The following is a 24321-nucleotide window of genomic DNA, read 5'->3' as shown; positions in this document are numbered from 1 at the left end:
ACTATCACAACAAAAATATGAGGTCCCATTGGCCAAAGGAACAAATCCTGAAAGTTTCAACAAATCAGACAGCCTAGATCAAATGTACTGGTATTTTTCCCTAATGTAAAACCTAACTGAGAGCATTAAACAATTTTGCATAATTTACAACCCTTGCCAATAAAAGAACATACGTAACGTCATCTCCAGAGATATATTTATCAGACCTTTCGATTATTGAGAAAAATTACTATCCGGCAATTTGTATGTATTGCCATACGGGCGTACCAGGATGTCCAGAGGCAAACAGAGACACAGTTGGGGGGAGGGGGCTCTAATAACAAACAGCCGTAAAAAAACAGCTCTAGAAATTCCAATTCTCAATTCAAAGAGTTCCTTCTCAAGTTTCTATGACGATCTCTTCCATACGAAGTGGCAAGAGAGAATTTTCTTTTTAAATACAACAAATGGAGATACTTTGCTCATAATTAAGTCGGCGTCAATGCATGGACTATAATATGGAAAATCAATTATCGACGATTAAAATATTAAGTCACCAGTATATATAATGCTCGGATTACAGTTCGATTTATGGCTTAACTAGTCAAGTTTCCTTCATCAGTCCATTGATTTCTCCATAATGAATCTCCCAAACAAAACCAGAATTTATAATTTAGGAAATTTCGATAAAATGATACAGCCAGAAACGCAATAACCAAACCCAGATAAAAAAATATTATTTAAATCCAACTTCGAGTAACTACCCTTTTTTCTAGCGCTAATAAATCAAAAACAGCTTTTTGGATGTGCGTTTATTTATTACTTTTAAAACGTGTATTATCTTACAAGATAAGATCTCAACAAGACAGTGATGAAAAAAAGTGACCAAAAGTAGTGACTGATATACTCCACGAGTATATCCGTCGTATGTATATACAATATCAGCTGGTATTTTCCCATGGCCCATAACAAACCCTTTCTAAGAGATTATTCAATTCACTGCGCTTGTTGAAGGAACTTAAGATTTTCCAATATTATCACAATCGTGGGAAATCCTTGTGATCGAGTTAATATCCAAGAAACGAATGAAGCGTTAAAATTACAATGTCTTATTTTCATTTTACGATACTCTTACCGGGGTCTTAAATGTTCCATAGACGTTATTTTTATTTCCCCAGTGCTTCTAAGCTCAATAATGCAGAAATATGGAGTCAAAACAAGTGACAATAGTAAAAAAGGGCTTAATTAAAGGATATGCAGATTTGGTGTTTAGTTTACATTTTATCAAGGACAAATGGATTGAATTATACGATTATACGAACGTACTAATTATACGATCAGTAAACAGGTTACAAATTTATTAAAGACTTGGTAGAGAAACAAATTCCAAAAAAGTTACAAATTTCATTTCAAGAAGTCAAATTTGTAAGAGTATCATGAAGATTCAAGATCCAAGAAGGCTGCAAGTACCTTTCTCGTGACGCATATTCGTTGTGGGGCAGAACATAAGGACCGTTCACCGCTTGAAGGAAATTTGATTACTTAAACGTCAAACGTCTATTAACGTTGCAAACCATTTTAAAATTCATCCATGATTTTAATAGCACAAAAAAGTATTAAAACAGATAAGAAATGTTCCTCACTTATCCACAGACTAAACGTCACACAACGTCGGGTCAGAAAACGACTTAGCTGATATATGTGCCAGTAATTAACGTTATAGATAAGGCCTCAAATGAGCTGAATATTCTTAAAACGAGTGAAAAAATTGGATCACATGAAAGCCGTCACAACACTCTGCAACTATACTAAACTTCAAAAAAGGCTTTTAACAACGCCTTATTAATCATAGGTTAAAAAAGATGCTTCGGATTGAACTTGGGCTGCCAGAAAATTATATAAAATTTTTAATGTTTTGAAGGCGTAACATGCATTCGTTTTTCTTGAAAATAAGAAGTCAGACATTCACGAGAGAAACTAATTCCATCAACTAAAATTTCGTTTGAGAAGGTTGAGGGTATGTCAAAAACGCCATTTTTTGTAAATAATACTTTTCAAAGCATGAGTTACCTATTGGATGAATGAATAAGAATCTTCATTACCCATCAAACCGGTTTTCACGTCTTCATATTTCAAGTTGACTTTTCATGTACAAATAAAAAAGAAATCTTTAGCACTTTTTGAGTCTTACCGTAACCAAAAGAGCTACTTGAAAGTTGAAAGCACAAAAAACCATCACTTCGTTTGAAATAACAGATTTTCTCTTAAGCTTTTGCGGTGTTGAACGCAACCTTTTTTACAATTGAACTATATCAAGTCTTTGGTGGCAGAAGACACCTCCGAAAAATGGCTCCAATGTGGAACTTATTTTCTCTTTCTCCAGGGCCAGGTTTGAATGGATAGCGTCGAAGCAATAACTCAATATTTTTGCTTGAAAAACACCCTGAATTCACCGTTCACAAAACAAGAACACTTTTCTAGCACATCTGTTGACCAGAGACACGAGCAACGGAATAAAGTACTGAAAGTCTAGAAAATGGAAGTATGGAAGTACCTTTGACAAACAGGATCTTGGACGATTTTTAGGTACTAGACCAGAAGTTGCGAATTTAATAGAAGAGTTTGAGCTAGAAGATTTCGGAACAAAAAGAAGTCCGACCACGCATAATGAACAAGACGACAATCCTCAGAAGTAATTAGTAGTAGACATGAAACAGCTTCCCGATACCGTCGAAAAACACACACAAGACGAGTCCCACAAGTTGTTTGTGTTAGATAGTCGAAGAAATGTTGGGACGAAAGTACTTGCTTATCCCTATATTGAAAAGGGTACCTGCAGCACAAGGAATTTGTGATGACCCACCTTGTCTTGTGAATGCTCCCATAAAGAGCAAAATAAATGCCTCCAGGAAAAACTCTCCTTTCTACTTTCTACATTACTAGCCAGTTCAGATCCGCTGACTTAATAGGATTTGATACCTTAAAGGACCACCTCATCTCGTCTATTATAAGTTTTTTTTTCAGTTTGTGCAGCCAAACTATTTATAATTGATCCGGTGGTTTTTCCATAGCTTGAAGAGCTAGGATAAGAAAAAAGTTGAAAGCTGACACTTGTTTCCCCAGATAGCTTAGAAAAAATTAGATATTCAAATTTAATGAAACGCAAATCCCTATTAGAAAGTGTGAATTTTTTTTCGATTGTATGGAGCAGAATTATTTTTTAAAGTTCAGGAAAGGGTGGTCCCTAAATTATTTTAGCATAATTACTTTTGAAGTTTTCCATGGTTCTGAGAAAGATTCTCTTATGGATTATTTGCCTTAGAGACAATCAGCCGACGCACAGACTCACAAACATTTTTAACGTATCGAACCCCTTAACACACTTCTTTTCGTCTGAAAATCGGGTATTTCCTTTTGTGTTTTCAAGCGAGAGTGAACTTCCCTGAATCTTTGTTCAGGGTTGGGGGTTAATTTTTGTTAGGAGGGGAGAGTTCAAACCGAGTACCCCTTTTGACTATGTCTACCCACTGCATATATAAAAATATGTACTATTGTTCCGTTGTACAGTAGCTTGTATTGAAATGCCGCCATCTATTTTAGTTCCGTTTAGTTCACAGTAAAGTTTAGACGGTTCAGTCATCGTACATATGTTGTGCGAAATCCCGTTGAAGCCAAAATTTTGGTGATCACTAAGTCGACGTGTTCATTCCGTATATTTAATCGAGTCTGTTCCTGAAATACAAGACTTGATGTCTCTTAGTTGTGAGAGTAAAGCATGAGAGCTAGCATAAAAATAAAGCACGGAATGAACTGGAAAGATGTTTTGCGGGAAGAAAAGAATAAGTAAAAACAATAATACAAAAAAAACGCTTTCTTTATATCAGCGCATCAAAAAAAGGCATTCATTCGGTGGGAAAAACCTAGTCCCGACTATCGAATGACAGAAGAATTATTCATTATACGTTGAAGCATTAATACCTTAGGACAGCAGAACAATAGCATACAAAACTTGCACAAGTAACATGAATCTTAATGAACTTTGGTTAGTTGGAACCTGCATTAAAATTTTCAGCTGAATTTGAGATTCTCTTGAAGTATATGTTGTTTTTCGATCTTCCGAGCTTCTGATCTTGAAGACTTTCATTACAACTATTACGGACCGCTCTTTACTTGCAATTTATTACCATGAACAGTTTAATGAACTTTTGACAATAAATATCATAAATCAGATATTTTAATTAGGAATCGGTGAATAAAACACCTAAAATAACAAATTGGGTACATTTATTGGATTCTAATGCGTTTCCAGAAAAATAAATAGAATTTGAGAGCTTAAGAGGCTGAGGGGGTGGCTGGGCAGCACTCCCCTTTTTAAAAGTAAAATTTATCTCACTTCTCTCTGCTTTAAGTTTTACCATCAATCTTTACTTTCATTTGATTCCTTTTGTTCATAAAGCACATGCTCCTCAGTTTTGGATTTTATATAAATATTTGTTAGGCGATCTATCAGTCTTAAGATGGAGAATCAGAACTCTATAGGATTTATTTTCTAAATAACAGATATTTATTGGTTTAACCGTGTATTTGAAGGTGGCATAAAAGAAGAGCAACCTACCTTGTCTCCCCTATATCCCGGTTTGCACATGCATTCTCCGGTGATATGATGGCATGAACCTCCATTGTAGCAGTCGCATCTCATTGAGCACTCTTTTCCCCATAATCCATCTGGACAAGGATTAGCGCAAACATCGCCCTTGAAGGAAAGAAACCAAGTCAAAATAGCAGTCCACACATCCGAAAATAAACCTTCGTTTTCTTTTTTTTCCTTGCCTCCATTTTGCAATGATTTACAAGACCTTACAAGCAATAAACATTCTCCCTAAATAAAATGGCAGTTTCATAAACACATTAAGGCAGGACACACTCTCAAGGAATCTTCCTATACCTCCCATGTTAAAAATTTGGAGTTTGCCTGCCGTTCCTGAATTAGTGATTTCTGCAGTTTTTATGTCAATAAAAATAAAAATCTGGTGAATATTTTTGATCTAGTCAAATCTTAAAGCCGACAATTATTTTTTTAGAATTCCAAAACAATTATGAGACATATTTCGGGTTCGCATTCTAGATTTATATACTTGACAGTGTTGTTGTAGGGTATCAAAAAACAAAGCAAAAAATTTTCTATTCAACAATCAAACTTATTTCCATAATATATACTTCCTGGACCCTTCACATACTTTACATATTTGTGTTCCGAAGTCAAAAACTCCCCTTAAAAGACTAGATCCAGCTGTAATCGGAGCGTGTGAGAATGCAAAAATCAAACAGTTCGTTGTAACGAACTGTAGTAAGGAGCGACCCGGCTCAATAGTGACCTAAACTCTAAAAAATAGAATTTTGATACCAATAGTTACATCAAAAGAATCTCATTTTAATGCTGATTTTAAATATATAAGTTTCATCAAGATTAGTCTTACTCATCAAAAGTTACGAGCCTGAGAAAATTTGCCTCATTTTAGAAAATTAGGGAAAACACCCCCTAAAAGTCATACAATCTTAACGAAAATAACACCATCCGATTCAGCGTATCAGAGAACCCTATTATAGAAGTGTCAAGCTCCTATCTATAAAAATTTGGAATTTTGCATTTTTTGCCATAAGACATCACGGATGCGTGTTTGTTTTTTTTTTGTTTTTTTCAGGGGTGATCGTATCGACTCAGTGGTCCTAGAATGTTGCGAGAGGGCTCATTCTAACAGAAATTAAAAGTTCTAGTGCACTTTTTAAGTGAACAAAAAATTGGAGGACACTTCGGGCTTCTCACACGCTCATTTTTTCCCAAAGTCACCAGAACAAAATTCTGAGATATCCATTTTATCCACCATAGTGAAAAAACCTAATTACTATGTATTTGAGGACGACTTACTCCCCCACATCCCCCGTGGGAGGGTCTACAAGTTACAAACTTTGACCTGTGTTTACATATAGTAATGGTTATTGGGAAGTGTAGAGACGTTTTCAGGGAGATTTTTTGGTTTGGGGGGGGGGAAAGTTGGGGGGGTTACATGGGAGGATCTTTCCATGGATGAATTTATCATGGGGGAAGATAATTTCAATGAAGAGGACGCGGGATTTCCTAGCATTATTAAAAAAAAAACAATGAAAAAATAAATATGAAGTTTTTTCAACTGAAAATAAAGAGCAGCATTAAAACTTAAAACGAACAGAAATTATTACGCATATGAGTGGTTTACCTCCTCGTAATATCTCGCTCTTTACGCTAAAGCATTTTTCGTAATTTCAACTATTTATTCTATGGCCTTTGTGATTCAGGGGTCATTTTTAAGGAATTGGGACAAAATTTAAGCTTTAGTGTAAAAAGCAAGGTATTGACGAGGGGGTGAACCCCCCCGTATACGCAATAGAAACATACGAATATAGAACTTCGTTACGTAAGTTAATTCGTAAGTTACGTATATTTTTTACTAATGAAAAACGTTCATACAAAATTAAAAGTTCTAATTGCCTTTTTAAGTAATCAAACAATTGGAGGGCAACTAGGCCTCCTCCCTCGCTCCTTTTCTTCTCAAAATCTTCCGACTAAAAGTATGAAAGAGCCATTTAGCCCAAAAAAAATTAATGTGCAAATTTCATTTTAATTATTTATGTGCAGAGAGCCAAGATAAAACATGCATTAATTCAAAAACGTCCAGAAATTAAATAAAAAAACAAGGTTTGTTGACTGAAGGTAAGGAGCGACATTAAAACTTAAAACGAACTGAAATTACTCCTTTTATGAAAGGGGCTTTTCCTCCTCAACGCCAAGCTCTTTAAGCTAAAGTTTTTTACTGTTTTGAAAAGTAGAGTAAAGAGAAAGAGTCAAACTTTAGCGTAAAGAGCAGTACGTTAAGGAGGAAAAGCCTCTTTCATATACGGAGTAATTTCTGTTCGTTTTAAGTTTTAATGTCGCTCCTTACTTTCAGTTAAAAAAGAACTTGTTTTTTTATTTAATTACACCAAGGGACTAACCACTCAGATTGTTCAGGAGCGATTCAGTCAAGTATTACTTAGTTGTAAACTGTTTAAACAGAGTCTAGAGAATAAGTAACGTGCAGACATCAAACTGCCGGTTAATAAATACATATAAAAAATTATACGGTATAAATAATTACAAGAAGAATTGCTAAGGATAACCTGTACCTAATGGTAATTTTGAGTCAGAGACCCCTTAAGTTAACCTTCTTATGTTTGTTTAGTTGAAGCGACGACGAAAACCAATACCTTTGTATTTGACCGAGTTGCCGCCTAAGAAAAAGAATTGACTAGGGAGTTAAATGCTTGGACTTTGGCTAGGCCCTAAATAGAACGAATCCAGCAGAATAATTAATTTCGTTGGGCTATGACAGAGAAAATTCTTGATTCTAGATTGATTACATTTCTACTTTTTGGTCTAGTTGTGCCTAACTGAATGAATGTCCTATTATCCCCTGCTGGCCAAGCTTACATTTCCTTTTACGTCAACACCTACAGTCTTTCCCTCTTCTTCAGGCTTGCATAAAATAGTTTTTACGTACCAGTAATATGCTAGTGTTTTCTATGCGTTATCTTGTTTTTAATCAATCAATCAATTTATTAATTTATAAAAAAAAAAAAAAAAACACAGAAAAAATTACAAAACTTTAGACCTCCACATAGGCTCTTTGGCCAGTAAGACTAAACATAACATCAAATAATAGCACTAAAATCAAACAGAAGGACAAGAAGAAAAAAGAAAAACGAAAAATATTAAACATCATAAACAACCATGCCAGTCAAAACAAATGAATTAAACACATTGGAAAGGAAAGACAGAGGGGGAAGTGGGGAAACAAGTGAGGAGAGAATTAACTGTCTAGGCACAAGAGGTGGTTGGTTGGCTCTTTTTTAAATTGTCCATAAGAATGAAATAGCCAAATTTTAATTGGTAGGGAATTCTATAAGGAGGCACAACATAAAACTGGCTTGAAATCTGATCTTATGGTTTTGTTTTTATGAATGAAAATATCCATGTAACTTTTCTGAGAGAGAAAAAAAAACACAAGATTCATTTCGAAGTTCAGAATTTAAAAAATATAGTTGAAGGAGTTAGGGAGGAGTCCATGAAAATACTTGAAATACTTAAAAATGAAACAAGAGGAGAGAAAGATGTGGATCGACCCAGAGGCGCTATTGTGGGGGGGGTCAGGGGTAGGAAAATGCCCACCCCAGATTTTCCAGGAGGCTCAAGCTTCCACCACAAAGGGCCCTTTGCCGGCCATAATAATCCATTATGTCCAACATAATCCATTCTGTCCAATTGATTTGAAATTACTGCACACCTATTTACCAAAGAGCGTAATTACTTGACGACCCTTGGGGTAATTACGCTATTTGCTATTAATTATTGTAAACTTTGAAAGTAGGTAAGATACATAATAAAATTCTCGAGTTCTGTCAAATGCCCATTTCCTAGATGATTACGCGACACGAAGTCAGTCGGGGGGCCCAAGATGGAGTTTATGCCCACCCCAAGATTTGGTCCAAATGGCGCCTCTGGATCGACCATCCAATAAATTCATGCTCAGCTGGTCTGTCACCTCAGACACTAATTTAATTGCTCTGTTATATATTTTGAAAACAAGAAAGGTAAAAGAAGAGGATGTCAATAGCCATGCTGCTGAATAGTAACATATAAGGTTGAATGAGGGAGTGAAAGAGGATTCTTATTATTGAACCAGGAAAACAATGACGAAGCTTCCGAGAAATTCCTAGGTTTCTGGAAAGCTTAAATTTCCCGAGAGCACAGGGATGTTTGAAAGAAAGACTTTTGCCCATAAAATACCCAGGAATCGAACATGTCTATCAGGGGGACTTGGTATGTCACCATGAGTGGTAGAAATAGTTTGAACCAAAGAGCAAGAAGTAGCTGATGTGGAAAAAATAAGTAGACTAGATTTAGCTAGACTTAAGGCAAGGCGATTTGCATCGAACCGAACAAAGGTTCTTTCTATAACAGAATACACTTTTTTGATAAGAGAAGAATCATTAATTTCTGAACACCCAAGAGTACTATCATCTGCAAATGCAAATAGCACTAGGTCTTGAGTGAGGTGCGCCTAGTGCGCCTCACTAGGTGAGGTGCATTTCTTCCGTTTTAATTTACTTACTTAAATTCATTTATTCACCCTTTTCATATTCCCGGTCCTCTTTGGTAATAGAATGTATTATTACTATCTATCCTCCTCATTTGGTCAACAGTAAGTAAACCCCATCACTGATGTCTTTGGTAAAAGTGATACCTACTAAGTGCATGTTTTACAAATGATGTGTCAAAGCCTGTATATAAGGAAGTTTGAACTTGTTGATGACAAATTTAACGGTTACTTAGGTTGCTGATTACAGATCTGAGGTTAATAAAGCCGTATAGTGGTCCAGTCGCAATAAGTCTCCGTAGTGCACGGGGTAACCGTGAAAACTAAACACAGTCACCTCAACATATACAGCCGTCTTCTGAATAGTCATCTGTTTTTTGCCTCAGTTATGTTAAAGGTTATATAAAGAGCAAAATTTAAATCTGAAACGATCAGGAACATTTATTTAATCAGCCAATTTATTTAATTTATTCAATTTATTTTATTTCATCAAACGGACAGAAATTACCATGATCGAATAGACAAAACCAAGAATATAAGAAATTCAAACGAATGATAGAGTCAAATATAAACCAAACAGAAATTACAAAATGTAACAGTTAGGCTAGCTTCCCCTCCAATACCCATACAGATTAAAATGTTGTGACCGAACTCCCACTTCGCTTTTCAAAGGTTCCACTTCCTGATCAATTTTTATGTTTTGAATAACATGGAATCAAAACAAGAAGTGTTGACAAAAATATAGTGTTACTTTGAGATACCAAAACAAATTTATTGTGATAAACAAATCTCCTTTGAAAATTCATTGTTATTATCTTTTTAGTTTTTGACTCTTTATATAAAGAAAAAACTGCTCGAAAGATGTGTCGTTTAAAATGAAGTACAAAAGACGCTTTAAGATTTAGGGGTCCTTAAGGGAGTGAGAGTATAAATCTAAGTAGCGGTAATTGATGTTTGTTTTAAGTTCATCTTTATTACTAATTAAATAAAAACACAAGTTTTTTTTAACTGAAAGTAAGGAGCGCTATTAAAACTTAAAACGAACAGAAATTACTTCGTATATTGAAGGGCTGCTCCCTCCTCAACGCCCAGCTCTTTACGCTAAAGTTTGACTCTTTCTCTCAACCCTAATTTTTAAAACAGTAAAAAACTTTAGCGTAAAGAGCGGGGCGTTGAGGAAGGAGCAGCCCCTTTCATAATTTCTGTTCGTTTTAAGTTTTAATGTCGCTCCTTACTTTCAGTTAAAAAAAAATGTTTTTCTATTTAATTTCTCAATGTTTTTGAATTAATGCATATTTTGATTTGGGCTCTTTGCATGTGAGTAATTAAAACGAAATTTGCATATTTTTTTTTTTTTTTTTTTTTGGCTAAATGACTTTCTCATAGTTTTGATCGAATGATTTTGAAAAAAAATGAGCGGATGAGGAGGCCTAGTTGCCCTCCAATTTTTTGGTTACTTAAAAAGGCAACTAGAACTTTTGATCTTTTACGAACGTTTTTATTAGAAAAAGATATACGTAACTTACGAATTAGCTTACGTAACGAACTTCTGTACTCGCATGTTTTTATTACGTATATGAGGGGGTTCACCCCCTCGTCAGTACCTCGCTCTTTACACTAAAGCTTAAATTTTGTCCCAATTCCTTAAGAATAACCCCTGAATCACAAAGGCCTTGGAATAAATAGTTGAAATTACTAAAAATACTTTAGAGTAAAGAGCGAGGTATTAGGAGGAGGAGAACCCCTCATATGCGTAATAATTTCTATTCGTTTTATGTTTTAATGCTGCTCCTTACTTCCAGTTGAAAAGACTTTTCCATATTTATTTTTTCATTGTTTTTTTTTTAAATAATGCTAGAAAATCCTGCGCTCCCTTCATGGAAATTTTCTTCCTCCATGACAAATTCCTCCATGGAAAGTTCCCCCAACATATCACCCTCTTCTCAACCCCTCCCCCAACCAAAAAATCCCCCTGAAAACGTATGTAAACTTCCAAATAACTATTAATATATCTAAGCACTGGTCAAAGTTTATCCAGTGTAACTTGTAGCCCTTCCCACGGGGACTGTGGGGGAGTAAGTCGTCCCAGGTTTTTCGACTATGCTGAATAAAATGGCTGTCTCAGAATTTTGATCCGGTGACTTTGGGAAAATAATTAGCGTGGGAGGGGGCCTAGGTGCCCTCCAATTCTTTTGGTCACTTAAAAAGGGCACTAGAACTTTTCATTTCCGTTAGAATGAGCCCTCTCGCAATATTCTATGACCACTGGGACGATAAGATAACCCTTGAAAAAAACAAAAACAAAAAACGAACAAACAAATAAACACGCATTCGTGATCTGACTTCTGGCAAAAAATACAAAATTCCACATTTTTGTAGATAGGAGCTTGAAACTTCCACAATAGGGTTCTCTGATGGTTCGCTGAATCTGACGGTGTGATTTTCGTTAAGATTCTATGACTTCTAGGGGGTGTTTCCCTCTATTTTCTAAATTAAGGCAAATTTTCTTAGGCTTGTGACTTTTGATGGGTAAGACTAAACTTGATGAAACTTAAATATTTAAAATCAGCATTAAAATGAGATCCTTTAGAGGTATATATTGGTATCAACTGTTTTTTAGAGTTTCGGTTACTACTAAGCCGGGTCATTCCTTACTACAGTTCGTTAACACGAACTGTTTGATTCGTTACCACGAACTGTTTGATTCCAATTTTTTGTTCGTCTTGGATTTCATATATTCAGTCATAGTGTTTGTTGCTCGTTTTAAGTTTGAGTTATTACATTCCTATTTCGATTTGTTTCAAATTCAATAATGCTCTTTCTTTAAAAGAAACTTTCTTAGCTTTTTTTTTAGTTTACTTGTGATTTAATGTCTAGTTTACATATTATACTATATTATAGGATGCAAAAATACTCGTTTTTCGCTCATTAATTTTTTCCACATTTTCTTTTGTTTAAAAAACACAAGTACTGTGTTCTGTCGAAAATTCTTATCTTTCCTATTTGTTGATTCATACAAACGGGTTAAACTCTGGGTATTTCTCAAATTTATTTTTACCGTTCAGCTGAACAATGTCACTTAACGCTACATTGGAAGCTCTTCATCCATTCTTAAAGCAAGGGAATATTTAAATAAGATTCACGTAAAACATGAAAGAGGGATTCCCTTTAAAGAGAAGAAAATTAAAACTTAGCTATAAGAGCTTAATAAAGAAAGGCTTGAATGAAATGTTTCCAGACAAAAGAAAAGGACACGGCAAACAGAAGATGGAGCCCGCAATGCAGATGTAAGAAAAAACATTCCCACGATGAATATCCACTTAAGAAATTAGTCCAATTCTAAAATGAGCAGTTGCGCTTCTGTGTCAAAAGAAGTAATTAGATACATAATATAAGAAGAAAATATATTAACTGAACATTTTAAGTCATTCGGTTTATATAACTGTCGTAACCAGAAATTAATTTTTGGCAAGGGAAAGAGTAGTACCAACAAATGTTGTCGGAGGGCGCACCTTAGAAAGTCAAGACCATTGCTTTTACGCAAGGAATCCGAATTTTTCTAAACAATAACTATTTTTGAATACTTTTAATTATTTCTATGTGTGATCATACTTAAATTGATGATTTTCATTTTTCAATCTCTGTGGTTGCTTTTCAATTCTTCTCTGTGCTTTATTTTCAATTTGTTGATATAGAAATGTTGGTTAACTAGGACTTACTTCTGGAAATTTTATTCTTGTAACCGAGAGATTTCTTTGAATAAACTAGAATAAAAGAATCAGTGGGGATAACAGCGAATCGGTTTCTTCCTCCTATATAATTGACTTGTCACCAGGTGCCAAAAAAGTTGATAATTCATGAGAATTCCTATTTAAAAAGTATCTAGAGGGAACCAAGATTTGTACTCAACTAACAGAAATGCGACATAAGTCACCTAGCAATATGTATACAGATTTGTAGCCAATTCCACCGAATTGGCAGTGAAAATAATACTTTTGTTGATGAAAATCCAATTTCAAAATTTACATATATATATATATATATATATATATATATATATATATATATATATATATATATATATATATATATATATATATATATATATATATATATATATATATATATATATATATATATATATATATATATATATATATATATATTATACATATATATTATATTTTATATATACAAAAAAGCTGGTCCTGAATTTAACGCTTGGTAAGTCCGACGTCGTGCTTTTTAACTGGAAAGGTCCACTTCCTCATGAAATTGTACTTGCTAATTAAGAGATCCACCCGTATGACCAAATCGTTTATCTTGGTATTCCCATTGGAAATACAATTTCTCATGTTCGTTATATCCTATCAGAAGTCATCAAACGCCGCATATCAGCTTAAGAATGCGACATGACTACTCACGAATGCGACGAACTGTGACTGCGACTACCTGCAATTGCGACCACTCACGACTGCTACTAGTACCACTACGACTGTGTCTGCTATTAATACTACTGCTACCGCTGTCAATCCTAATATTCAACTAAATTAAAAGAATTTAAGTGCATCCAGGTTGTCAAAAAATCTAATATCCCAGGAACGGAATAGGATATTAAGTCGAAACTTTCAGGGAAAGTTGTGGTGGGAGTGTGCAAAATTAAGTAAAAACGAACTATGTGCATCCAGATTTCCAAAAGGGCGTCTGTGCAATATCCCTGAAAAACTAAAGGAATTACATAGAAACTTTAGGGTAAGTTTTTAGGAATATTAAACTAAATCAAAACACTCCAGTCTTATACAAATGGAATATCTGAGGAGAACTCTCAGGGACCGGCCAAGGGTATTCAGTAACTGTCAGTGCATGTTCAGAGAGAAGTTAAACTAAAAAAAAGACACTATGTGCATCCAAGGTGTCAAAAGGGTGTATCTGCAATATTTCAAGGACGAATAAGGGAATCAAGTTGAAACTGTCAGTGCATGTTCAGTGAGAAGTTAAACTAAAAAAAAACACACTATGTTTATCCAAGGTATCAAAGCACTGCAATATCTCAAGAACGATTAAGGGAATCAAGTTTAAACTTTCGGGACATGTGAAGGAGGACGGTTGATTAATATTTGTCTATGCTCAGGAATCTAACATGTTGGAGGTTAGAAATCCGTCAAGCTTTTAGAGCTCCAAAGATTACATAGACTTTCAACTCATTTGTCCCACATATGAATGGTCAGCCCAAATTTGTATTCTTACAGAGAAAACACGAAAATATTTAAAAAAAATTCTGTTCCTAGCAAAAAATATGACTATGTCAATTAAAAACGAACAGAAATCAATCTTAAAAAACTTTTTCCGTAGTAGAAGTTTTTCAAAGAAAAGTAAAGAGCTCAATTAAACCAAAGATGAAAAATAAAGTCAAATAAATTTTTAAGCGTAAAATGACCAAAAATCACTACCAATAAATAGATGAAGCCCGAATCAAAATGAAATTACAGTATATTTCCAAGTCAAGCTTAAAAGGAGTAGAAAATAACATAAATAGGAATAAGGGGAACGCCTTCTGTGCCTTTTAGAGACCATATCGTAATGTGCAGTTCATTGAAATCAAAATATGTTTTAAACGTTTTCTTTTACCCCTTTAATAAATAAATCACTGAGACTTTCAGAAATGAATATCTGTATAAATTAAGTAGCCAAACCATATTTATTTGTTTTTTTTAATAGACTTCGGTGGTATTATTTAATGTTATGAGAAATAAAAGATATGGTTCGAAATAAAATTTGTTTTATAGTAATAAAACGTAAGATATATATAAATAAAGGTGCACTTTTTATTTCGATCCAACACCATTTTTAAGGGGGTTTCAGTTTCTTTTTCAGGGTTCCCATACATTTTTTTCGCAATAAACATTTACTATTAAGATAAATGGAAACGATAGTTACCATTCGTTAACCAACTCCTAATGGGAATTTTGATTCTCATGAGAAATATTTTCCCAAAACGCGTTGAATTTTCGGTTACTATGGACCTTGTCGCTCTTTACTAGGTAACAGCTCTCGCCAAAACCATAAAAACCAGTCATTTTCGTTTTCCGAAGCTAAAACTACAAGGAGAGAAAGTCTAGTTTATGATCTATACACCCTTCAATCCAGAGTTGTCTTGTTTTTAGAACAAGCGCAAATCATCAATTTGACGTACTTTCACAGTGCACACTTGTCATTGTCGAATAAAAGACTGAGTCCCCGACCTCATTTGTATCAGATCATCAAAAATTTCAAGCAGTAGCTATCACTGCAGTATACCTACTGAATTTCAAACTTCCACTTTTTCTCAACTATCAAGTAACAAAGAATTTGTTTGGTGAAGCAGCTGCTAACTTTGTACATTAGTCAATATTAAGTATCATGTTACTATATTCCCATAATGAAGTTTCCTGATAAGAAAAATTACTATCATGATACATCAATACCTGAAAAGTACAATTAAAAAGTTGAGCAAAAGAAATTTTCACCTGATGAAAATTAGTGCCCATTTTTGGAATCCCATGTGACTAACTTCACACTCAAATGTAGTTTAGTGAGAAATTTAATTTTGAGTGTTCTCCCAATTAAACAATCTCTACAATCCATACTATTTGGCACCTAAATGACTCATATAACTTTTCACGAAAATAATAGCTAAGTAAATTCCAAGAAATAGAATTTAAACAACCTCTAATTTCAAATACTCTGGATTCCCGCACAGCAGGAAAAGGCAAGAACTTCTTCTATTATCACAATTATTGGCATGGCTTTATCTCCCACTGAAATTTAGGGGCAAAATACAAACGTTTGAAAAGACGATCAATGTCTATTCCCTACAGAGGGAAATTAAACATATTCAATGATTTACGAATGGGAAATATTGGCTGCTCGGGCATTTCTAAAAGCTAGAATTTCATATCAAAAATGTCCATCTATTATGAAAATAGTTTGAGGAGGTTGAAACTTCGGTGCAGATTAATTTCCGCTATAGTAGGAAATGAGCCACTGCAAAAACGAAACATGGAAGTGTGCTTGTGTTGGCGTGAAAAAGCTAAAGTTTAAAAGATAAAGAAAAAATAAAAAGATAAAGAAAAAATTCCTATTTCAGTCCTTTCACATCTTGCCGTAGAACCGTGAAACAGGAGGGTCTAATTAAAAAAAAAAATATCCCTTACAAATTAGCAGTCAATTAATATCGACGCATGGACCCTTATATGGGATATTTTTATTATATTTATTATTTGAAGTTGTGCCATATTTTTGGTCTTTTTTGTTCTGTTTTCATTTTTCTCTTTTTTGTGTTACTATGACCCATGAGATTCTGCAACACAATCATTAGACTTCTTGGGGCCATAGATTACTTTATTGCAATATAACCTATCCCTGCAATTTTAACAAGGAATCTTTGCGACTCTAGTTATCTCGGAGATTTATATTTAGTTGTATTGACACTTTGACTTAAAACATAAACAAACAATTTGCTTTCAATTGGCTTGTAAGCTTTGGCAAGGAAGCTACCAAAAGTCAAGTCTTTTTTTTAAAGTTAGGGTAAATATACATCTATCAAGGTTTATAGGCGTGAAAAAATTGACGGTTAAAGATTAAAAACTAATTCTCGAATTTTAATTTGGGTTTGAGGTCCATTCTCAGAAGTTTCTATCAACTAAAAAAAACTTTTCAAGTTTACGAGATCTTCTAGACTCTAGCAAGAGGAATGAGGGGGCGAGCTTGAGAACACCTTCCCGAGACTTATATATAGAAATATGTTATATTTCTTAAAGTTTCATTCACACAACTTAAAAAAAAATCCTGAGCAGACAAAAAGACGTTCGTTTACTCTTTTTCCCAGTCATTTGGATTTGCAGCAACTTAGTAGTGTTATTGATATGTTTTTTGAGACGTTATTGACGTTATTGACGTTATTGAGACGTTATTGACGTTATTGAGACGTTTGGTACAATATTTTGTAAGTTCAGCTGAAAAAATGCCATCTGCACAAATTTTTACCCAAGGATCGGCAGCTAAATTCTCACTTCAAAAGGCTTACTTTGGAGAGCTAAGAATTTGTTACCTAGGCCTAAACTGGTCAATGTTAATATAGTAAAAAAATTGTTCAGTTTATGCAAATTACTCATATTGACTAATCTCATTCTCAAAATTATAAGCCTTCATCAGCTTCATCAAAACTTACAAAAGATAAAAAAAAAATCATCGTTTCGTGTTTAAATCCCGAGGATTGCACAATTCCCCTGAAGCAATGTAGCTAATTGAGGCAACGTAGCCTTAAATCCAAGCCCCAAAATTATGAACTTTCATCAGCTTCATCGAAACTTACAAGAGATATAAAAATAATCACCGTTCCGTGTTAAATCCCGGCGATGTTACGATCCACCCGAGGCAATGAAGGTAACTGAGGCAATATAGCCTTAAATCCAAGCCCCAAAATTGTAAAATTTCATCAGCCTCATAAAAATTTATAAGAGATATTAAAAAAAAATCATTGTTTCGTATTTAAATCCCGGCGATGTCACAATCCATCTGAGCCGATGTAGCCTTAAATTCCTCGAACGTCTTTCTGCATACTAGCAGAAAATTAGCTGTAAAAATTCGATGAAAATTGATTTATCGAAACCGATATAATAAATCTTATTAAAAAATTCTTATAATTATAATCTTACTTATATCTTAATTATTAATTATATCATTATATTAATTATATCTTATATATATTAATTATATATTATTATATTAATTATATTAATTATATCTATATAATTAAAATCTTATAATTAAATTTTCAGGCCAATTTTATGATAATCAATTACTATCTTATATTAATCAATTTGGCGTAATATTATTCAAAATTTTATCTTTTAGCTAGATTCCTGTTTATTATCACCAAAAACTTGTACGTTGAAGTTAGATTATGAGAATTAAGAAGGAAAAACTTACAGTCCAGCCTGAAGGACAGAAGCATACACCAGTAGACGGGTGACAGGTTCCACCATTTTGGCATTTACAAGGACTACCACAATCACGTCCGTAAACTCCAGGAGGACAAGGCTTCTCGCACCTGTATATACAAAAAAAAATCATTCAAAAAGAGGTGTTAGACAAAATTGCCATCAGCTACAATGTACCTATAGATCTAATAATTACTGTATTATCATTACAAATAGAGCCCCCTCCCCCTATAAAAATATTTAAAAAAAAGCATCCAACCTAATCCTCCTTTCATATTTTTCTGTATTTTGGGGTCAAACCACTTGATTGACTCTTGGCTTTATGACAAAAAATACTGGTCCTATTTTGTGGACGCCGAAAAAGAAACAAAGCCTTAAAATCAGTAAAAACACTGCTTGGATCTCTAATAAAAAAAAATATAAAAAAATCTGTAAAGCAAAACTTTTCAAGAAATTTTACAAGGAGCATCGAGGCTTCAAAATGTTAGTTACTTGGGCCTATCATTGACTGATTTTTGAAGTTGATATTTATAAACCTGGTTTCCTCTCTCGTAGCTCCATATCTTTGGCTGTCTTCTGCAACAGCTCTAAACATCTTTTACTTTCAACTTCAATTCGAAAACATAAAGGTGCCAAAGTTTGACCTATAGCACAAGTTAATTTAAATAGCGCTTTACAGACCAGAGTGTTTTATTACATTGAAAATTATAAACTGGAGTTGCATATGGTTCACGTTCACTTGCTCCAAATCCCAAGTGGACTAAGTTAGTCTCTCAACTCTAAAGCCTTACTTTGGACGCCTCAAAACTCCTTTGGAACTAAATTAGTAACTATTTAAAATTAAGTATAAAAACCTATTCTGACTCATACTCTTTAGCTCTGTGTACATATATTTCTGTATACCAAGCTTAAATCATCCACCTTGGCTTTTCAAAAAGAAGAAACAACTTACAATGGACCACTCCAGCCATCAGGGCAGACACACTCTCCCGATACTGGATCACATCTGCTATTTTGCTGGCATTGGCATGTTTGCTTACATTCAAGTCCATAGGTGCCAAGCGGGCAAGGGTATTCGCATCGTTCTCCAGTCCATCCACGAGAACATGTACAAACTCCAGAAAGGGGATCACAACGTGCATTATTCATACAAGGACATTCGTCTCTACATCCAGGACCCCATTTTCCATCGGGGCATGCTGCAATAAAATATAAAATTTAAAAAAAAATCTTTATAAATGGTGAAATCTCCAAAATTTAGAGAAGAATAATAGTAGTAACTTTTGTGTTTATAGTTTTAGGCATTACAAAACAAGAATTAACAAAACTATGAGAATACTCTTGAAAATACATTAAAAATAAAATAATAGTAGCACTAATAGAGAGTCTACAGTTTACATTCAGCAGAGAGCTTTAGGAATCTGAACGTCTATGACTACATTTTGAAAAATTCCTATTTTCAGTAAACTCCTGAAGGTCTTCGCCAACCATCAATGACCATTTTGTACTAAGGCCACAATTTCGTATTCTGTACTTGAAAATACATTTTAAGAGTTCCAATAAAGCTAAAGGATGTTCAGATAGACTTTAGAAACAGTAAGGATTGGCCATTCATTTGTTTTCTACATTTCAATCCATCAAAAATTCTGTTTCCATCGATTCGCCTAGCACCAAAATCCATTCCTAGCAGCACTAGATTATTTTCAGATGGGCTTTGAACACGATAAATGATTGATATTGCAACCCCTCAACCCCCTAAAGATGATGATGCGTCAGTTGATCTGTATGGAAAAATGAATATACAGTTTACATTCAGTTTTTATTTAGCTGATGGTCTTTACTATACACCCTAAGCGGATGGACGTAAAAGAAGAAAAAGGGGAGGAACTGTTGTTTAAGTTTAAAACTAGATTATTTGTCAAGAATGATCCGCGACGCAAAAAGTTCACCAAGAACAGAGTGCAATGTTGTCGCTCCTCAAAAGGCTAGTGTGTAAATTGGTATTTGCTAAAAACGAAATAAACAGATCAAATGGAAAGATTAATTTTGCCTATTGATATTCTATGCATTTGAAAAGAATAGACTTACAAGATGGAAATCATTTATAACAGATTACAAGACACTAGCCTAACAGAACTAAAATAATTATTATAGATATACTAATATCTAAAAAAAAAATGCGAACAAAAGTAACATTCATTGTTTACCAGCATATGGGGTGGGGGTGGGGGAGGAACCTAACAATTTAAATTTTGTAAATGTACCCCCCTCCCCCGGTATCTATTATAACCAGATGGTTCTAATCGTTGCATTCTAAAATGCTTTTGCGAGGAAACCAATAAAACTTTAGCGTGAACAGAGGATACTAGGATTGGTTATCCCTCTCACATTCAAATTCATTTTGTTCATATTTCAAACGGGCCCAAAACAAAGTTGTATTATTATTTTGTAATCTGAATAATTTAGTGAACAAGTGTGTTTTGCTTTATATTTTACTCTTAAACATGTTCTGGCCGAAAGGGAATAAAATATTAAATTTAACTTATTTTATTCAAATGCTTCATAGATTAAACCGCTAGTTCAGTTGTATTTGCCTTAAAAAAAAAATGTCGTTTCCAACATTTAAAAAAAGACAGTCCAAAGAATTTCCAAATTCTGACTGGTTATAACTGCTTCATAAATGTTGTTACTGTTGTGTGGGTTAAACTACAGCGCAAAGAGCAGAGGTCAGGAAGCGATAGTCCTTTTAGCATTTTCGTTAATTTACTTTCATTTTAATTTCTGACTTCACTCGTCACTTTAATTAGATAGAAAATTGCATTTAATAGCTTATTCGGAAGAATAATGAAAAGTAAATTCCTTATGGCTGTTTTCTCCGAAGAAAATAATAATAAAAGAGAAAAAATACAATACAAGCACATTCCTTGCTTACGGTTGTTTCTCTTGAACAAAAAAATGGATGGTTAAAAAGATCTTATCACCAAGAAAGCCTTAGCCAATATTATCCTTTTAGAGATCATAAAAGTAAGGTTTCTTTTTCTTTTTGCCAAATATAATGATGACTTTTTTCATGATTTTCCTGCACTTTCCGGTTATTTCCCTATAGGTCACAGCAGTTTCGACCAATATATTTTCTATTGCTTGCAGAATACAAAATCAAGATCTTTTTACAGACTTGTAAAAGGATCGAATTCTTATCTTGTTTTGTCCTTAATTTTTGATGAATAATTCAATTCGACTTAATAAACAAGCTCAACTTCAAGGAAGTAAACTATAGATCAAAACTAGGTCGCTCGCATGGATCCCTTCTAAGAGGAAGGGAGGCACAACTGTCAAAAAGCTGTAAAAATCGGTCGATTACAGGAATATATGACAAGTAGTGTGACCAATCAGGGACGAATAAAGGGTCATTGGACCCCAACGGGCCCTGCAGTTGAAAGGGCCCGACGTTACCGTTAAACTGAACGAAAAATTTATTTCTGTAATATTATTAAATTTACAGCAATTTTTTGGACGATAATGGATTATTAATCATTCAAATAATTCAAAACATATTTATTTTAAGTTTATATAGCCGGATGAGATTTATTAATGTGTTTATTATTATATAATATGTACTTTATAATATAGAAAACTGATGTTCGTAAAATTTCATATCAAATTTATTGAATTTAATCGGAATAGAGCTATATTAGTGAGATTTTGCACTACCTACATGAACTACTTTACGTAAGTAAACTGCTACGTAGTTATATTTTATTTTAATATTTAATATATAGAGAGAATCCCGCAAAGAAACCAATCGGGCCCTGAACTATTCGATCAAGCCCTGGGACCAATTGCAAATTCATAGAAAGTTTGTTTTAAAGAGTAGTTTGATAGCTACGGGCGTTTTTAGTAGAAACGGCGAGAGAAAATTTGTAAGAAAAAGTCAACAGAGCTTTAATAAACAAGCTTACTTTTATGAGCAGTTTGACATATATTCCCTAACAGAGAAAGGAAAAACAAATCTGACACTAGAGCTTAAAACAAAGAAGGAATTCCATTGACATTGACTAATATCCTCCAATTTTTTCTTAATTCCCAGCAAAGAGTGTAAAAAAAAACACTGTTTTTATCTCTCAGGTTTTTTATAACTGAAGAGAAATTATATTAACCGATGTAAGTATGCAGGGAAAATGCTTTCGCCTCTCCCACCCGATCCTTCTCCATGTCTTTCCCCTCCCCCTCATTTAAATTTTTTTTTCTTTTTTTACAATCGAACATACAAATGAAAATATTTTTTTTACATACAAAGGAAAAGGCTTTCGCTTCCCCCTCCCCTTCTTTATTTCAAGTTTATTTTTATTTTTTTTTTTTTTTACAATCGATCGCGTAGCTTCTCATATTTCCCTGTAACTGACTGATTTTTTCTATTCCAAAGTTACGCCCCTTCCCCTTTAGAAGCAAATCCATACGAACAACCTGGTTTTGGTTTACTCTTTACTTTCGTACTTTTTCAAAGTGAAATAAGCTAATATAATAAATTCGATAAAATCATTTTCATAGGAAAACATACTTTTTCAAAGAGTAAAAAGCTGATATAGTAAAGTCAATAAAACCATTTCCATAGGAAACATAAATAAAGATAAATTAATCGTCCCACAGAAACTTAAGAGCCATAAAAAGCATAGCTACTGGAGAACCACCTTTACAATAAACTAATAAACGGAAATATTCAAAAGAGAAAAGAGCAAATATGAAATCAAAAACAAGCAGGTATATGAGATGTCAAACCTCAACCGAGAAGAAACTATATCTACGTTGCATGGGCAACGTGAGGTCTTGCGGCAACCTTTGTTCGGCTTCGCCAAGTAAAGTGTTGTGAGAGCAACACTTCTTTTTTCCTCGCTTCGATTAAACGCTTAAGTTCTTAATATGTAAGGATCTTAAAACAAATACTAGGTAGACCAACTAGCAAAATTTGCAAACCCCTCATCGCTGAAGATGATTGTAGCCTAAAAGCCAATTATTACTTACAAGTGCCCTACATGTCTTACCAGTGGAACCAAATTGGTCTTACCATCAAATATACCGAAAACAAATAATAGGTACACCAACTAGCAAAAGTTGCAAACCCCTCCTTGCCGAAGATGATTATGAGCTAACAGCCGACTGTTGCTTAAAACTCCCCAAAATGTCTCACAATTGTTATTGGCCTATTTTTGGTTTCAGTGTGTACCTTACTACTGAAGATGTCAACCCCTTTAAACTTTCAAACTGGCATGTCTCTTGAAGGAATTTTTCCACCAAAAAATGGACGACATATATTTTGATCAGCTCATCAAGAGCTATTGACTACCGTCGAAAAAAAAAACTGTCTTAGTTCAAAAGTTGACCTTTTTGCCGTAGGCCAAGTTTCTAACGTCATCACTTAGAAAGGAGCAAAGGATAAACTCTAATTTCTTTAGCAATGAGACAACTTTTAAAGTGTAAGAGGCAAACCTGATACCATTTCTGTATCGGCCTATTTTTGGCTTCAACGTGTTCCTTACTACTGAAGTTGTCAACCCCTTTAAACTTTCAAACTGATATATCTTATGAAGGAATTTTTCTACCAAAAATGGATGACATATACTTTTATCAGCTCATCAAGAGCTATCGACTACCGTCAAAAGAAAATCTATCTGCCTTAGTTCAAAAGTTGACTTTTTTGCCGTAGGCCATGTTTCTACCGTCATCACTTAGAATGGACTACAGGATAAACTCTAATTTCTTTAGCAATGAGACAACTGTTGAAGTTTAAGAGGCACATCTGATACCATTTCTCTACCGCAATCCCAAGTGCAAAAAACCGAATTATAATCTCAGCTGAAATCACGAACAGAAATGGGTAGAAACAATAGATTTTTGGCCCCAGGCAGAAGTTCTAAGAAGCTTTCCAAAATGCAAAGTCATACTCATCAATCCGGCCTAAGGTCCACACTTTCCGTGAAAACCGTAGAGGTTAGACCCTTACCACTTTCTAGGAATAAGCTGAAATCGTGGTGCTACAAAAAAAAAACGCACACATGACAAAACTAAAGTGTTGCTCTCGCAACACAATTATAGTCAATACAAAAATGAAACCTAAGACATACATAAACAAGATGTACGCTAGTTTGGTAACTTGGTGGGTTGCTGGAATCTATGGTCGGTTTGCCAAGAAAAAA

General features: G+C 34.1%; 1 protein-coding gene across 6 annotated transcripts in view; it reads right to left on the bottom strand.

The window, feature by feature from the left end:
* LOC136031270 (protein draper-like) overlaps positions 1-24321 on the bottom strand; it is a 237994-nt gene that overhangs the window by 115871 nt on the left and 97802 nt on the right. For all 6 annotated transcript variants that reach the window (XM_065710702.1, XM_065710704.1, XM_065710706.1 and 3 more), the window contains exons 5-7: positions 19083-19329; positions 18120-18240; positions 4595-4732 (exon numbers count right to left, since the gene is read on the bottom strand). In XM_065710702.1, the coding sequence (XP_065566774.1) occupies positions 4595-4732; positions 18120-18240; positions 19083-19329 (506 nt within the window). The remainder of the gene's footprint in view (positions 1-4594; positions 4733-18119; positions 18241-19082; positions 19330-24321) is intronic.

Source organism: Artemia franciscana, chromosome 9, assembly GCF_032884065.1.
Source record: "Artemia franciscana chromosome 9, ASM3288406v1, whole genome shotgun sequence".
In the NCBI taxonomy this organism is placed as follows: domain Eukaryota; kingdom Metazoa; phylum Arthropoda; class Branchiopoda; order Anostraca; family Artemiidae; genus Artemia; species Artemia franciscana.
This window is presented reverse-complemented; position numbering and strand designations above follow the sequence as displayed.